This window comes from Chondrus crispus, genomic scaffold, assembly GCF_000350225.1.
Source record: "Chondrus crispus Stackhouse genomic scaffold, scaffold_40, whole genome shotgun sequence".
NCBI classification, from domain to species: domain Eukaryota; phylum Rhodophyta; class Florideophyceae; order Gigartinales; family Gigartinaceae; genus Chondrus; species Chondrus crispus.
Genome location: NW_005179326.1, coordinates 246,350 through 263,079, shown reverse-complemented (window position 1 = coordinate 263,079; position 16,730 = coordinate 246,350). Strand labels below are relative to the sequence as shown.

At 52.5% G+C, this 16,730-nt stretch overlaps 4 protein-coding genes across 4 annotated transcripts; all 4 read right to left on the bottom strand.

Moving 5' to 3' along the window:
- Positions 1–4,720: 4,720 nt before the first annotated feature.
- Positions 4,721–5,005, bottom strand: CHC_T00006390001 (hypothetical protein). Its single transcript, XM_005718749.1, has one exon. It carries the CDS (start codon positions 5,003–5,005, stop codon positions 4,721–4,723), a length of 285 nt encoding a protein of 94 aa, XP_005718806.1.
- Positions 5,006–5,222: 217 nt separating this feature from the next.
- Positions 5,223–6,323, bottom strand: CHC_T00006389001 (hypothetical protein). The gene has a single exon (XM_005718748.1). It carries the CDS (start codon positions 6,321–6,323, stop codon positions 5,223–5,225), a length of 1,101 nt encoding a protein of 366 aa, XP_005718805.1.
- Positions 6,324–6,570: 247 nt separating this feature from the next.
- On the bottom strand, positions 6,571–6,756 carry CHC_T00006388001 (hypothetical protein). The gene has a single exon (XM_005718747.1). It carries the CDS (start codon positions 6,754–6,756, stop codon positions 6,571–6,573), a length of 186 nt encoding a protein of 61 aa, XP_005718804.1.
- Positions 6,757–14,215: 7,459 nt separating this feature from the next.
- Positions 14,216–15,622, bottom strand: CHC_T00006387001 (hypothetical protein). The gene has a single exon (XM_005718746.1). It carries the CDS (start codon positions 15,620–15,622, stop codon positions 14,216–14,218), a length of 1,407 nt encoding a protein of 468 aa, XP_005718803.1.
- Between the last annotated feature and the right edge of the window lie 1,108 nt (positions 15,623–16,730).

Genomic DNA, 16,730 nt, shown 5'->3' with positions numbered 1-16,730 from the left:
GGATGTAGTAGTTCGGCCGGAGTCGGGAAGGCATGTCGAAGAATTCCAAATTATGCCACCCATAGAAGAGCCACTGCGTATTCCGAACACGGGGACTCGTCGGAACAGTTGTCACCGCACCAGCGCCGATCGCGAAGCCAATACAACCGGTCATACGGGCTAGGAGCCCCTAGCCCCGTATGACATGGCAAGGAGCCCGAGCACGCTGTGACCCGCAGGGAGAAAACTCCCGCCAGGTGCGACGTTTTCAGGTCGCGGAAGATGTTGAAGACCGGAGAGGATGGTCTGCAGAAGGATTTGATACTCCCTTTCGGGCCAACAACGCACATGGGATAAGTCGGCTCGTCCATGTGTGCGCGTCCGGTCGTTCGGTGTCAGGGGTAGGTGGCGCCAGCGAGCTGTCTACGCTTCGTCCCTGCTTCGGCGATACCCGTTCGGGAGGCTGATTCCTTCTTGAAAGACTTCTTGAAAACAGAGGGCGTAAAAGTACCAATGGGACCAGCCCACGTACTGTTCGGCCGGGTACGGCACCGCAGAAGGACGTTGGGAGGCCTCGGCGGGGGTGAGGCGCTGACGATGGTCGTACTCCTTCTCCGGGTTGACCCAGCGGGACGCCGACCCGGGCGCGAGAGGAGACATAGCTGGAGGCGTTGCAGGTGCTCGAGCGGGTTCCGAGATGAAGGACGTGGGGTCGGGCGGCAGGCTTGTAGGAAGTAAGGATGCCGTCGCGTCCGTATTTATAGACACCGTCCGCGAAATTGGTCCCGGCGGCGGAGGGGCGCCCCAGCGGGTTTCGCCCTGAATTACGTCCGTGGAGGTACTGTGCGCACTTGTTGGCATGAAAGGCGTCGCTCCGTAGCCCACGCCCCTTCAGCAGCGGGCCTGCCTCCTAATCATTACGTGGGAGGGAATTGTCCGATGGCGGAGAATAACGCAAGGGGCGGGAGAAGCGAACCGACCACAGAACGAGCGTACGTAAGAGAAGTCACCTGCTCACCTCTGCCACACGGGGATGTGTCGGCCTTCCTGAAAGGACAGAAACAACGAGGGCCCCCGAAAGGGCACGGAAGGCTTGAAGGGAATAGACCGTGTGTCCGAGTTCGGAGGGGTACCGCGATGTCGAATGCCGCCGTGCGGAGGCGTCGCACCGCGTCGTGATTCGGTCGCCCGTTTTCGCTGCGAGGAAAAGATATAACCCACGGTGACGCGGCGACGACCAAGAACGGTCGGAAAAATACAGAAGGTAGTCTCGTAGCCCTTGGAGGCGCCGCAGAGGCGAACCGACGCCTAATCACGACCCGAAGGGAGTTCGCACCGGGCCAGCTTGGGCCAGTTTCGCAATGGCCCCTTGGCGTCGGTAACGTCCGTACAACGGCCGCTTGAAAGAGGCGCACGGGCACGGGCCACGAACGTAATGGCCGCCCCGAGGACGTGGCGCACTCGAAGAAGAGGGGTGTGTGGGAGAACGGGTACCGACCGGTGTCGGTAAACGTAACGACCCGGAGGGAGATCCCGTAGGGGTGATCAGACGATACTGGAAAGGCAGGGGATAACTCAGCTTGTACAAGGGGTGCACGTACCGCCACGGGTGACAGGTGGCGGCCGAATGGCCGCGTGTACCGCTGTACGTATTACGTCCCGACAGGGTACAGTAGACTAGAAGGTCCTACTGTAGGGGCGTAGAAATTAGTGTAATAGGAGTGTCAGCCGGGGGAGTCCCAGCTAGCACACGTGGTGCGCGCTCTGCCACGAGTACAGGTGGCGGGAGCACAGCCACGTGTGCCGCTGTGCAGATTACTCCCCGGTGGAGTACAGTAGAGGTACTCCACTGTAGTGATCCAAAGTAGAAGTGGATCAATACTGTACTGCCCGGCCGCCGGAGGTCGACGTACTTAGGGGCCGAGGCAGTATGCCCCCAGAGTAAAGGGGGCAGAGATCCCTTTGGCCAGAACGGAGGAAAAAGAGGAATGAGAAGATCGTCCCGTGCGGGTTATTCTTGAGGGCCGGAAGCACACGCTCCCCAGTTTGGTCGTTCCACCGCCTGGTGGAAGCCTATGCCCATTGAGCCCTACCCCCTTCGGGGTCGCAATTCCACTCGCCCGTTTACCGGAGTCATAACCGCCGCCCTCGCAGAGATGTTGGTGGTGTTGTAATTTGCCGCTACCGTGGACACCCCCTCCGTGACGGATTAACACCGAACCGGAAGGATCCATATTATTACAACTCGAATGATCTTAATCGGATCCATAAGCCCTTGCGGTGTGTATGGTACCACTCTGCGCTTCTTCTGAGCAGGACCCAATGGGTGTGTATTCGCACTGCCTTGCGAAGCAGAAAACTCATGATATCCTTGCCTTCGTTCTCGACGGACGTTTGGTCGGTCTGGAGAGGGCATGTTCGAAGAATCCTGTTTTGGGTTCAGGCACGTGACTGCGCTCCTGGGGAGCGGCCCGACCACGAACCGTAAAGCTAGTTCGAATGAGACGGATGAAGAATACCAGGAAGTTTGCCACGGAGATTTTGCGCATGAAGTCGTGGCCGAAAAATGCCTCTACGGTGATTGATTGCGCAGCAGCATCTAAGCTGCAACTCTTAGAGCTTACGAGAGGTGAGGAGAAGAGAACTGCGGTGGTCAGCTGGGACACATTATCCAGCCTGGCGTAAACGTCCTTGATATTGTTTTCCAACGACTCCAGAGCCGTGGAAATTTCTTTGAGCACGGATGTTTGACTTGAGAGCAACTTCCGCTCAGGTGATGCAACTATGTCGCGTACTATTCCGATTCCAATACTTCCTTGCTGCTGCTTACGGATGTCATCACTACTGAGTGATGCTGACAGCATCATCGCAAGGAATATCTATGCGCATTCAACGCAATCAGACTGAGAGGAATGAGAATCGTTCTCATCCACGAGTGAGGTCTACCGAGGTGCAGCTGTGTCACAGAAATATTCTACCCGTCCAAGGGTATAATTTCTATACTGGTTTCAACTACAACGAGAATTGGATATCCAAATACCCGCATGGGGGTATGAGTAGCATACTGCGAAAACAGCACAGGGTTGTACAAAAGAATAACATGAAGTAGTGGAAGTAGTAGCAAAACGGATGGATTTTGTAACAAATCCCACATTTACATATTTGAAAACAACCCCAAGACGTAAAGGTTGCCATATCGACGGATCTGAAACCAACCAACGACAGTAATGCAGTGAAACAGTACAAAACATATTCTGAAACACAGATGTGGGTTGTCAATTTAACCACCGGCGTGTTCATCATAAGACCACTGGGGACGCATTCCAAACCTAGGATCAGATTTACCTCCACAGATGGTCGATATAACCTGCGGGAGAAACTGAGCTGAGACCTCTAAATGCTGAAAACACAGATTGATCCAATCCCAGTATCGGAAGTATCCCATTGGCGAGCGGGACCACCTGCCGCGGTCAGAAATCAAAAATGTCGGACCTCCATTTTCAAAGAAAATCAGACCCAAATTTGTATCTCCTCCGGAGGTCAAATTTACCACCAATAGCCATAATGTACCTTGTAGTGAGACCTCTGTCGTTCCATATTTGACGGAATTGCGACACGGCACTCTGAAATGGATTGGATTATTTCTAGAGTCATTCTAGTAACCAAGAACAGTGCTCTGCTGGAAATCAATGAGATTGTTGGAAACATGATTTCGGGTGCGTATCGCACGTTATTGAGCACCGAAAAGGTGGAGAACGAGGATCGAAACGCCCGCAGGTATCCAGTAGAACTATTGAATACATTGACTGCAGGTTCGTCTCCACCCGACCATCAACTAAGGTTAAAGAAGGGGTTTGTTGTCATGATTCTTCGTAACCTCGACTCTAACAATGGACATGCCAACGGCGCTAGATACATAGTAGATAGAATGTCCAACACCTTGCTTTGTCTCCACGTAGCTACTGGAAGTCATCAGGGAAAGCCACTCTGCCTGCCTCGCATGCCCTGCAGACCCGGAGACGACAACTTTCCTGTCCCAGGATTTGCAAGCACCCAATTTCCCATTCGCACTTGCTTTGCCATGACTACAAACAAAGCACAGGGACAGTCTTTTGGAGGACTCCTGGGACTCGATCTTAGAAACCGCTGCTTCTCTCACGGTCAACTATATGTTGCCCTGTCCAGGACCACACATCCTGGCAACGTCATTGTTTTGACATCGGAAGCAGATGAAACTACCCGCAACGTAGTGTTCCCTGAAGTCCTTTCGTAGAGGGACTTTACCGATAGAGTTTAAATAAAGCTACTTTACGTTTTTTTCAACCACCCCGTGCTTTTACCACTCCCCTTTATTAAATCAAATCCCTTTTGCATGACTTCCCACTTTTCTACTCTATTCCATTTTTTATATTGAAACTGTCATTTCAAAAACCTTATTACATTCAGACCCTTTCGCATTCCTCCCCACTTGCGGCGCGCAACGCGCGCCACGGAGCCCACTTGTATATTCCTGATACTTCTGTCTCGACGCGAGCATTCTTCGACATGCCTTTGATGTCTTTTCGCAATTTAGACCACTATCTTCATAGAAACAATCACATTACCCACCACTGTAACTACAACTGCATGATCGCGCCATATCAGTGAGTCTACTGTAGTATCCAATTGACCCAGGACAGCCTCAGAACTCGTCCTCTCGCTTTCACGCAACTCTTCCCTTGCGTAGAGTTATATGCGATGTTTATCCTGTATATGAGACAGTGCCCATGTCTGCGGTCCACATAATTCGATCCGTGATGTCTTGCCAGCCCTCTGCCCACCCGCTACGAAGTGTGATCCCTCTATCCACGTCCCACACACTCATAGTCTCGTCCCAGGGTGCAGACATCACATGTCTTCCGTCCGCACTCATGCCAACACTGCTCCCCCTGTACGCGAGTTTTACTTGTGCTCCGTCTGGTACGAATGCGGCAACCGCAGTGCAGTGTGCGTACGCCTCGTTGTCAAAGATGGACCGGCGTTTCATGAAGCCGGGTGATACATGCAAGCACGAACTGAAGATTTTCATGGCTCCTTTACTGTCGTCCTGACGATGATGCTCCCGCCAAAACTTTCATACTTTCCTTCCGACTCCTTACGAAGCGCATACAGCTGATGCCACCTGCAGAGCGCCTCGTCCCAGCCTGCACCGTCGTACACGTTAACTCAGCCCAAAAATATGTCGTCACCATTTCCTTCTTCGGTCACCGCAGCAAGCGACGAAAACTGCCCCCTAGCCAGTGAAGGGCATCTTCCCGGGGAGCACCGTCTTCCGCTTCCCTAGCCATATCCAAGTATCTATATGCTTGCACGAGCCACCCAAGATTGAAGAATACTTTCCTCTTCAACCTATACAATCCGTCAATGTCAGCTATGTCCATTTCCTGTGCATAGACTTCTAGGGTTTCCCGGTTGCACCAGTCAACATCAAACAAAGGATGGCCCGCAAAAGAGCTGTCAAAGTCGAAAAACCGGACCCCCGGACCCTCATCGGCGTTCTTCCTGATTAGGTTCCCGTCGCTTGTGTCATTGTGTATCAAACAATTAGGCATTTCCCAATCAACAAGTTCCGTCAGAACATCTTGCAGCTTCACCTTGATGCTCGACAGCTTCTGTCTTTGTTCCGTTTCTAGCACGGACAAAAGCTCCTTACACTGAAAAAGTGAGTTCAAGTTCTCACGCATCCATAGCGGTGAATAACATGGTAGACCGGCCTTCAACAAACCGGGCAACACTTTTGCGCTTGCGCGGTGCAGACGCGCCAGATCTCTTACGAACTGCTTCCGTCCTTCACCATCCAATCCACAGAAGCCAGTCTCGTCACCATGGTCCACAAGGATCATTTGACGACGTTCCACATCTGCGAACAACGGCTTGGCGACAAGATCTGGAGCAACGCGAGACATTATTGACGTGACTCCAGCATCGTTGGACGTGGATGTACTGCATTTTAAGTAGTAATCGCTCTCATTCGTCTTGATCCTTAGCACGGCTCCTCTGGATGACGCACGGATCTGAACCAATTCACCCATCACATGCAGATTGTGTCCATGCAATATTTCGCGCACCTTTCGAAGCGTTTCAGGATACCATCCCATAGACGCCCAAGGCACTCGTCTAGGCGGCGAAACGTTGGCTATGGTCTGTTCCAGTTCTCGCCGAATGGCTTGCTCCGCTCCTTTCTCTGAGTGCGACACATGGACGACACCCGCTCTGTGATCATTGGTGATGGCCACCCAACTGCATCCAGGAGGTACTCGTTGAGATTTCTCATGGCACTGAGCAACAAGAATAGCGCGGACCATACTAGCTGAAAGATCGTCCCTTTCAACGGACAACTCCTCAGAGTAACAATGTCGAAGAATAATGAGCGGAAATTCGATACCAATGACCGTCTTGGCAGCGCTGCGCACCTTCACTATCGAGCTGTCACTTACGTCGGAAGAAATAAATCCCGGAAGCCTCCATTCATCAGGACCACTTGCCACAAGCAAAACGTATCGATGAGTCACATCAAAGGTAAGAAGCTGCACCTCATTGACTAAATCCCTTTCACAACGTGCTCTGGACGACTCGTAGATAGGCTGTTCGCTGCGGAGTGCCATCTCTTTCAATCCTAGAAGCAATCTTGCGTGTTCGAGTTGTCGTCCTTGGGATATTTTCCGTTGAAGACTTTAAGGTCAAGCATGTACCAGACCGCACTAGACCGCACCATTTGAAGTAGGACAAGTCAAGCATGGACTAAATGAGCCTCGTGGTACAGACGGTTGCGTAAATTTTGAATCTCTTTCAGAGCATGAAGAGTTCTGTGTTGATTCAAAAAGAGTTTCAGGAAGCCTCCATTGGAGGCTTCCTGAAACTCTTTTTTTCGCTGTACACATTTTCATGACACATTTCTCAAAATCTAGAAATGTGCTACATTGTGTAGTACCTTCCACAAAAGGGAAATTTCGGACAGATATCAAAAAATTAATTATAAAAGGTACCACTCTAGGAAAGTATAATTTGGGAACATCTTTTTTAAATTGAGTTAATGCTGCGTTTAGTGGGGCGATCGTGGTCTTTTTTGTGGCAAAAAGGGGGTGAAATGGCTTTTCTTGTAGTGCTGAGGGGTTGAACTGCGCGAATTTGTTGCATAAGGGGGGCGAAGGGAAGAATATCAGTAGTATGTTAGACCCGACCACTGAAATGTCGCCTTTGGTCACCCGTCCCAAACAACACAATTGGAATTCTTCGCCCGTGTAGTAATCCAAAATGGCAAGTAATCGAGCTTTTAAACTCAACATTTATAGAATACGGATACTGTAGGGACAATTAATCTCGTGATCGGCCACGCCGATGTGGCCTCCTTATCGACTGTCTCAACCTCCACAATACGCCACAGCATCACGTTTGTTAGGTTACTCCGTGTCCAGCGAAGGGGGAGTTAAATGTACCAATGCGCTGCACAAAGCGGCAGGAGCACGTTTCGACTTTTCAAAATCCGCTTATTGCCTCAGACCATGGCCCAGGGTATCCGTCACCTTGCCACTGTGGAAGAAGGTGTGACACCCCTCATGGACGTTTTTTGCGTATCTGTGCGCAACGCAACATTGCGTGAAATGAAGAAACAGTACAAGCGTCTTGCCGTTCTCGTCCACCCCGACAAAGTGCGGGCAGGTCAACCACGCTGTGCGGACAGGCGTATGAAAGTACTCACGCGTTCCATGAAGCAGGCGGAGAGCGAATTTCGGTACATAGAAATCGATGAGGGTATTCAGTGTGGTAAGGTCGTGTTACTGCCGGCATTCATCGCGTTTAGCAAAACCTCTTCCGAAAGAGAGCTCTCTCTCGACAAAATGGAACGCGCTGCGCAAGAGAAACAAGACAATGTCAGGGAGACTCAACGCCAAAGAGAATGCTCGAACAATGAAGAGCACGACAAGGCTTCGAAGGGCGCGTCAAACGTTTGCAGCGACAGCGAGGAAGACGCTGTACTGGAGAGGCAGGCGAGAGCCTGGAAGCAATTGCAAAGAGAGCGAAGAGGCAGCTAGGGCCGCCCAACTGCAAAACGAGAGAGAAGAAAGAGCAAGGGCTGCGCAGCTGCAGAAGGAATGGACAGAGAGAAAAGGGAGAAAAAAGAGAGAAAAATAGCTTCTCACTTGCGAGCGGTGCTTGAAAATGATGGTACTGACAAGGATGGAGAGGATGAAGATAGTATGTCCAACGGTGAACGTAACGGTGATGTGGACGAGGTGGAGAAATGTATAACTCCACCACCATCCCGTCGTCTTTTCTCCCGATTTTGCAGCACAGCAGACGATCCTTCTCGCGAGAGCAGCGCGGACAAAATGGACGAGGAAAATGTCAGCAAGGATGGCGAAAATTCAGGGGTGTTCGCAAACGTGGAGAGAATGGAAGAATGCATCGACGGAGTACAATTTGAAGATGGAGGAGATGATCTTGAGAGTGAGGCAGGAAGGAATTTAGAGAAAGACAGAGAGGTGGCCGGGTGCTTGGAAATTGATTCCGAAGAAGACGTTACGTCGGACAAGGACTTGCGGTAGGGGAGGATGCGGCGGTAACACAATACGGCATACCGTCGGAAAGGGTAACTTGGAAGGGGTTGGGAATATGGTGGAGGATGGTCGTGGGGATGGTTTCGGTAAAGGAGAGAGCGGGGGATTGTCGTCTAGGATGATGGCCCTGCTGCGAAGAAGAAGCGTGTGTACTCCTGGACTTTGTCTCGGATGGCAGATCACACAGTGAAGGACTGCTCTCTGAAACAGCTGTATGGGGATACTGCAGAGTAGCCTAGTAGCCGCTCTTTTAGTAACGCCTTAGTATCCGATTTCGCCTGTCATTTAGTACAATTTATAGCACTGTCCACTTTGTTCAGATTCTGTCGGCCCTCACGAACAACCAAATTATTTTATGTCACCCCCATGTTGAAGATGATGTCACCCATACAATCCCTAAAAATATTTCTCAATCGGATGGGTGCCTCAGCAAATTTGACCTCGTCACCCCCTCAACACTACGAGAAAAGCGATTTCACCCCCTTTTTGCCACAAAAAGACCACGATCGCCCCACTAAACGCAAAATCTCCCTTTTAAATTAACTTAAAAACTACTTCCACTTGCCCAAATGAGGTCAGACTGGTGGTGATGGATGCTCCGCGTTTGCTAACCAACTGGGAGGAGATACAGAATCTGTAGCCTTACTGAATCAGAGAAACCCCGAATTTTCTTTTATTGGTGCGGCAATACGCAGCTTTTTGGAAAAAGGTCTATTTGGTAATTTCACTGGCACCAGAGAGACCAAGTAACGCAGACGCGGCAACATTGATGGGGAATGATGAGGAGTTGAAACACATTGGGGAGGGGTCTTCGTGCGCCGTTGGGACCGGAGTTGATCGTGCCCGCTTCTTGGTTGAGTTGACAGGCTTTAAGGCCTTGCCACTTTTCATTCGTTCCAACCTTTTTTGTTCCCTCAGCTTTTTCGCTTCTGACTTCTGTTCCTACTGCAGTTCTCTTTCTCTGTGCCGGTTAGCCTTCTCCTCCGCCTTTTGTCGCTGTAGCCGATCTTCCTCAAGTTTTTCCTGCTTCCTGCGTGCAACAAAATCGCCAAATGTCAGATACATTGCAGGCGTCCCCTGCTGAATCGTTTCTTTTCTGCCCCTGTGATACTGTGCTTTCGGTCCTTGTAGCCTGGGAGCACTTGCACTCATGACGATCTTTTTATCGCTATCATAACTTTTGAGGAGCATCTCTGCCGCTTTTATGGCAAGTGCAGCGGACTTTTCGTTGTTGACAATTTCCTTCAGCTTTTCGAAGACAATTTCGTCATTCTGTCGTTGTACTGCGGATGCGCTACAACTCGATAAAGGCTTTTGTTGGGCTCCTCGTAGCACTTACTTACGAATACGATCTTTTTCAAACCGTTTAAGAAACCTATAGTCCATTGGTCACACTTCAGTAAATTTACTGCTCTTTACCGTCGGTCTTTGGCCATTGCGTCCTGTCTGTCCATTTGCTTGGCACGCGCTGCCTGATGACGCATTCCAATCGACATCGGAGGGGACATGGATTGTGCGTAACTGGAGACCTGTCTCGTGAACAGGACGAGAAGGTGTTTGATCGTGGATCGAATACTACTGTTTGGCCTTTAACGGAGTTTTGTGCCCGCCATTTTTGTTGGCGGGACGGGGAGAGGCGATGAGGCAACATTGCAGGGAACTGTAGACGTAGTGAATGCTCCAGGCCCCGGAGCGTTTCCCTGGAGTCCAGCGATGAATGACTGCACCGATTATCCGCACTGCGCTTACCTCAGTGGCATGCTTTCGTACAGTGAGAGCAACGAGAACTGAATCACCAAATTAGCCCTTTCTACCAAATAATACTTTTCTGGAGTGGTACCGTTTCGCTCCTGAAACGTGTGCGCATGTCGACAGCGCACAAGTTGCTCCCCTGACTGACGAGCAGTAGTTTTGCTCCTACTCACACCTGATCACAGCAATTAACCTTGGTCTATATATTAACCTGGGTTCAGAAATAAACTGGACCAGGTTATTATTGGTTTTGACCTGGAGGAAACAGTCTTATGATAAGTCGCCTTTAGAGTTCAAAAAGGGCGAGAACGCATGTCGCCGCCTCGATATGGTCTTTGGGAGGAGAAGCAGTTCTTTTCTGAGCTGCAGACAATAATATCCAAGCATCGTGTCCATTTCAGTGGGCAAGAAGTAGAGCCGTAGTTTCTTGAATACTTGTCAGCAATGTTAGAAATCAAGGTTAATCCAGTGGTTCACAAATAAACTGAAACATGTCTGATTTGACCATATATTAATCTGGGTTCACAATTAATCCGGACCATGTTAAATATGGTTATAGACCTGAAAAAGGGGCTTCAGAATTAAGTTGGCCCAGGTTAATTGCTGTGATCAGTGTCAGTGAGGACGTGGGGGCTCTCCGGACGAAACGCGAAAGCCGCCTGGGACATGCCTGAGCAGACATGCCTCCCCCATCTGCGCTGCTGCTGTTGCTCCTCCGCCAAAGAAGTAATCGCAGGCGCTGCCTCACCTTCCGCACAATGTCCGCACAATGTCCTCCTCCACATTCTCCACCGCATGACCCCCGCCCAAACCACCCTCTTCTCCCAGCTGTGCACCACCACCGCGGCCGCCGCCGCGGACCCGGCCATCTGGGCCTCGCTCTCGCGCCGTCATTTCAGCATCGCCCCCACCCAACACGCGCTTTCCGCCGCCACCCTCTCTTCGCTCGCCGCCTCCCTCGTGTCCCGCTGGTGGTTTGCCACATGTGCCTTCGTCCCGGGCGTCCCTGTCCACTTCCGCAAGGGCTTCACCGAGGTCCACGCCCGCGGCGGCGTCGAGCGCGACGTCGCCGAGGGCTCCGTCGCCGCCTACGTCTTCGGCGGCCGCCACAAGGACGCCGCCGTCCCCGTTGCCGTCCCCGCCGTCACGGCCGTCCCCGCCATCACAATGCACTTCTTCCTCGAGGCCGCGGGCCCGTTCCACATAGAGGGCATGCTTCTGCGCCTCTTCCACGTCCCCGAGCCCGTGCCGCGCGAGCCGCCCGCCTTCCCGCCGTCGGCCCCACCCCCGCCCGACGCGCACGCGTGCGCGTCGTCGTCAACGGCTCGACTCTGCTCCCGTGTGCCGTTTTTGTGTGGCTTGCGCGCGAGGCACGCTTGTTGGTCGGGATAGCGAGAGGAGAGGTAGGGGCTTTATGTTGTTGTAAAATATATCGTTCTTTCTTGCTAGGATGTTACTGGGGTTTTTTCTGAGAGCGCGCGATGCTGGCGAGAGCTGGAGGATGGGAGCTGGAGGATGGGGCTGGAGGATGGAGGATGGAGGATGTTGGAGGCGGGAATGCGGCAGACAGAGATGCGCTTGTTGGGGGAGGCTGCTATACTGCTTTGTCGCTCTCACTCCCGCCAAAAATGCGCTTCGTGTATTTACACATTTGCCTTGTTCATGGTCGAGCCTCAACCAGTTTTGCCGTTTGTGTGTACACAAATTACATAGCAGTCACCAAGCACAGCTCCCACCGCCCGCCGGTGGGCGTATCCAGGGCCGCGTCTGCTCATTTCACGTGCGAGCGCACGTGGACCACGCCCGGGCCGCCGCCCTCACGCATGTGCGCGCGCAAGGCGGGCTCGTACAGCGTGAGCTGCCCTCGTCCTTGACGGGGTGGACATCGCCGGGGAGCAGCTCGAAGAGCTCGCCGTTGCGGCGCGCCGGGTGGACCTGGGCGTCGCGCAGGGCGTGGTCATGCAGCAGCAGCGGCGAGACGGGGGCGCCGTCGGCGAGGGCAGCGCGCGGGACGAAGCAATCCGCGCGCGTGGCGTGCGCGGCGTGCGGCGGGAAGACGTGGGCGCGCGCGACGACGCAGGCCGCGGGCGTGAAGACGCGCGAGGAGGACTGGGTGTTGACGCCCGCCGTGAGAAGCGAGAAGAGGTGGTGCGAGACGTTGTAGGCACGCGCGTGCAGGGCGAAGGCTGCCGGCTGCTTCCAGGACGGCGAGGAGGAAGGGTGTGCGGGCAAGCGGGAAAGGGGACGAGGAGGAGCGGCTGGAGGAGCGACAGGAGAGGCAACTGCGGGAGCTTGGGCGCAAGGGCGGGGAGGAGGGAAAGGGGGAGGGGGGCGGTCGTAAAGGCGGTGGGGCGGCGGCGACGGTGCGGATGCGCTTGTGTCGGTGGTGGGGGTGATAGAGCACGGATGGATGTCGACGTGTTCAAGCTGACCTCACTCCACCTCACTCCACCAAGAGCTCCTTGGTTGGGAACAGCCAATTGGCGGAGGGTTAGTGGGATACATTGCTGGCATGCGGACACGAGAGCTCCCGTGGGACTGCCGGGAAACCACTGCGTTAGCCCCACTTGCACAAACTCTGCGACAGGGGTACGATCCTCAGAGCTTGCCGCAGCACTTATTCACGCTCACACTAGATACATCGATTGACGACAAAGATCAGTTGGACACCCGGCGATGCCCCCGCTGTATGGGGGTAGAGGAATTGCAAAGGGACGCAGCGGGCAATTCCCGGCAAGAACGGCAGCACCCGGCTGCGGCCGTGGCCTTAACACAGAATTGGCGGAGGTCAGTGGGTCGTCACGGATGGGGCGGCGCGGGGCACAGGCGAGAGTGTGCGTGATGGTCAGGAGCGACAAGGCGTGCGGCCACGACTGTGCGTTAAATCGCATCTTTCGACGGATATTGTACCAAGGCCTGCCTGTTTCTTCAAAGACTGCCGGTCCGTGCGTCGTACGTTATAGACAGGAGCCCTCTTCCTGGGCGAGTACGGCGTGTCCAGTATTACCGAAGCGACTCTCGTGGCGTGGCAGCGTCCGTGACTGCTCCCAAGGGCTCGCTGGATCGCGCTCAACACGAGATCCCCGCATGTTCTCGTTTTGTACCAGTGACGTCGGCGACGCTAGGGTGACGTCGAATTCGCCCCTCGTGGGTCCAGGAAAGCGCGTCTCGACAGGACCTCCGACGCCCCACTCGGCCTCTTCACCGTTACAGCCATTTGGACTCGCAGGTCGGCCTTTTGCAAGTACAATCGCGTGATCGTGCCATATCTATGAGTCTACTGTAGTATCCAATTGACCCAGGACAGCCTCAGAACTCGTCCTCTCGCCTTCATGCAACTCTTCCCTTGCGTAGAGTTATATGCGATGTTTATCCTGTATATGAGACAGTGCCCGTGTCTGCGGTCCTCAGAATTCGACCCGTGATGTCTTGCCAGCCCTCTGCCCACCCGCTACGAAGTGTGATCCCTCTATCCACGTCCCACGCACACACAGTCTCGTCCCAGGGTGCAGACATCACATGTCTTCCGTCCGCACTCATGCCAACACTGCTCCCCCTGTACGCGAGTCCTGTCAACGAGCCCCCTCCTTGTGCTCCGTCTGGTACGAATGCGGCAACCGCAGTGCAGTGTGCGTACGCCTCGTTGTCAAAGATGGACTGGCGTTTCATGAAGCCGGGTGATGCATGCAAAACACGAACTGAACATTTTCATGGCTCCTTTACTGTCGTCCTGACAATGATGCTCCCGCCAAAACTTTCACACTTTCTTTCCGACTCCTTACGAAGCGCATACAGCTGATGCCACCTGCAGAGCGCCTCGTCCCAGCCTGCACCGTCGTACACGTTAACTCAGCCCAAAAATATGTCGTCACCATTACCGTCTTCGGTCACCACAGCAAGGTACGAACACTGCGCCCTAGCCAGTGAAGGGCGTCTTCCCGGGGAGCACCGTCTTCCGCTTCCCTAGCCATGTCCAAGTATCTATATGCTTGCACGAGCGGCGCAAGATTGAAGAATACTTTCCTGTTCAACCTAAACAATCCGTCAATGTCAGCTATGTCCATTTCTTGTGCATAGACCTCTAGGGTTTCCCGGCTGCACCAGTCAACATCAAACAAAGGATGGCCCGCAAAAGAACTGTCAAAGTCGAAAAACCGGACCCCCGGACCCTCATCGGCGTTCTTCCTGATTAGGTTCCCGTCGCTCGTGTCATTGTGTACCAAACAAATAGGCATTTCCCAATCAACAAGTTCCGTCAGATCATTTTGCAGCTTCACCTTGAGGCTCGACAGCTTCTGTATTTGTTCCGTTTCTAGCACGGACAAAAGCTCCTTACACTGAAAAAGTGAGTTCAAGTTCTCACGCATCCACAGCGGTGAATAACTTGGTAGACCGGCCTTCAACAAATCCGGTAACACTTTTGCGCTTGCGCGGTGCAGACGCGCCAGATCTCTTACGAACTGCTTACGCCCTTCACCATCCAATCCACAGAAGCCAGTCTCGTCACCGTGGTCCACAAGGATCATTTGACGACGTTCCACATCTGCGAACAACGGCTTGGCGACAAGATCTGGAGCAACGCGAGACATTATTGACGTGACTCCAGCATCGTTCGACGTGGATGTACTGCATTTTAAGTAGTAATCGCTCTCATTCGTCTTGATCCTTAGCACGGCTCCTCTGGATGACGCACGGATCTGAACCAATTCACCCATCACATGCAGATTGTGCCCATGCAATATTTCGCGCACCTTTCGAAGCGTTTCAGGATACCATCCCATAGACGCCCAAGGCACTCGTCTAGGCGGCGAAACGTTGGCTATGGTCTGTTCCAGTTCTCGCCGAATGGCTTGCTCCGCTCCTTTCTCCGAGTGCGACACATGGACAACACCCGCTCTGTGATCATTGGTGATGGCCACCCAACTGCATCCAGAAGGCACTCGTTGAGATTTCTCATGGCATTGAGCAACAAGAATAGCGCGGACCATACTAGCTGAAAGACCATCACTTTCCCTTTCAACGGACAACTCCTCAGAGTAACAATGTCGAAGAATAATGAGCGGAAATTCGATACCAATGACCGTCTTGGCAGCGCTGCGCACCTTCACTATCGAGCTGTCACCTACGTCGGAAGAAATAAATCCCGGAAGCCTCCATTCATCAGGACCATTTGCCACAAGCAAAACGTATTGTTGAGTTACATCAAAGGTAAGAAGCTGCACCTCATTGACTAAATCCCTTTCACAACGTGCTCTGGACGACTCGTAGATAGGCTGTTCACTGCGGAGTGCCATCTCTTTCAATCCTAGAAGCAATCTTGCGTGTTCGAGTTGTCGTGCTTGGGATATTTTCCGTTGAAGACTTTAAGGTCAAGCATGTACCAGATCGCACTAGTGTCTAGGTGACAAATGGCCTCATATGAGGCCAGTTTTTAGGCGGGCTTTTGCAATTCGAATAATTGTAGAAATTTATCGCTACTGTAGTGAAAAGCTTACGACTAGAGTACTAAACGTTGGCAAACCAGAAAACATTCAATTCCGTATCTCAGTCTTCCCTAATCAACACTTTCGTCTCCCTCTTCCCAAAATTTCTTCAAAATGGTGAGCGTCAATGATCCTCGAATTATTGCAGGTAACCGCGTCCACACTCGTGCAAGACTGCTCACAGCTCAGAGTAAATGTCGTCGCATGTATGGAGCCTCCTGGAAGATCAAGTTGGTCACGGGAACTGTCATTAGCATGAAAGCTGACAAAAGTGAAGGGTCGCAGTGTCACTTCAGTCAGGGCTAAGTGGGAATTATCAGATGGCGTCAAGGAGGTCACGCTTCGCATAGCTAACATCAAGGCTGGTGAAGTGATGGACCTGATCGATGACGGTCTTGAAGATCATATCCATCAAGAAACTGAACATTATGCGCAACTGGAGCCTACAGAGGACCGCGTGACGCCACTGGAAGGAGCATTCAGCCCGAGTACGAGAATCTCTGAGAGTGACGAAATGGATTCCCGAGATGGCCTCATGAATGTCCACGGCCGGTCCTGGAAGCGTGAGGAAGTCACGATGCATTTAAATGGTATGATACCGCCGAGAAGATGGAAGGTGATTGGACCGATTGATGAGATTATATCTCGTGGTCACAGTCCATCTCAAATGCATCCCATGGACTACTTCATGTGGATGTTCCCACAGGAGCACTTGGCATTAATGGTTTCCTACACCAACGATGCAATGGAATCAAGGGGACTTCGCTTGACTACAAGAGGTGAAATTTTGAAGTTTTTCGGGGTGCTAATCCTTATGACTCGGATTGAATTCAGCACCAGAAGGTCTCTTTGGAGCTCACAGGAAACCAGCAAATATCTCCCGCAACCTCAATTCGGAAAAATCATCTCCCGCAGAAGA

Bases quoted from the DNA above. Each gene is read 5' to 3' on its own strand.
- CHC_T00006390001 (XM_005718749.1), bottom strand. From the start codon at position 5,005: ATGAAACGCCGGTCCATCTTTGACAACGAGGCGTACGCACACTGCACT.
- CHC_T00006389001 (XM_005718748.1), bottom strand. From the start codon at position 6,323: ATGGTCCGCGCTATTCTTGTTGCTCAGTGCCATGAGAAATCTCAACGA.
- CHC_T00006388001 (XM_005718747.1), bottom strand. From the start codon at position 6,756: ATGCTTGACTTGTCCTACTTCAAATGGTGCGGTCTAGTGCGGTCTGGT.
- CHC_T00006387001 (XM_005718746.1), bottom strand. From the start codon at position 15,622: ATGGCACTCCGCAGTGAACAGCCTATCTACGAGTCGTCCAGAGCACGT.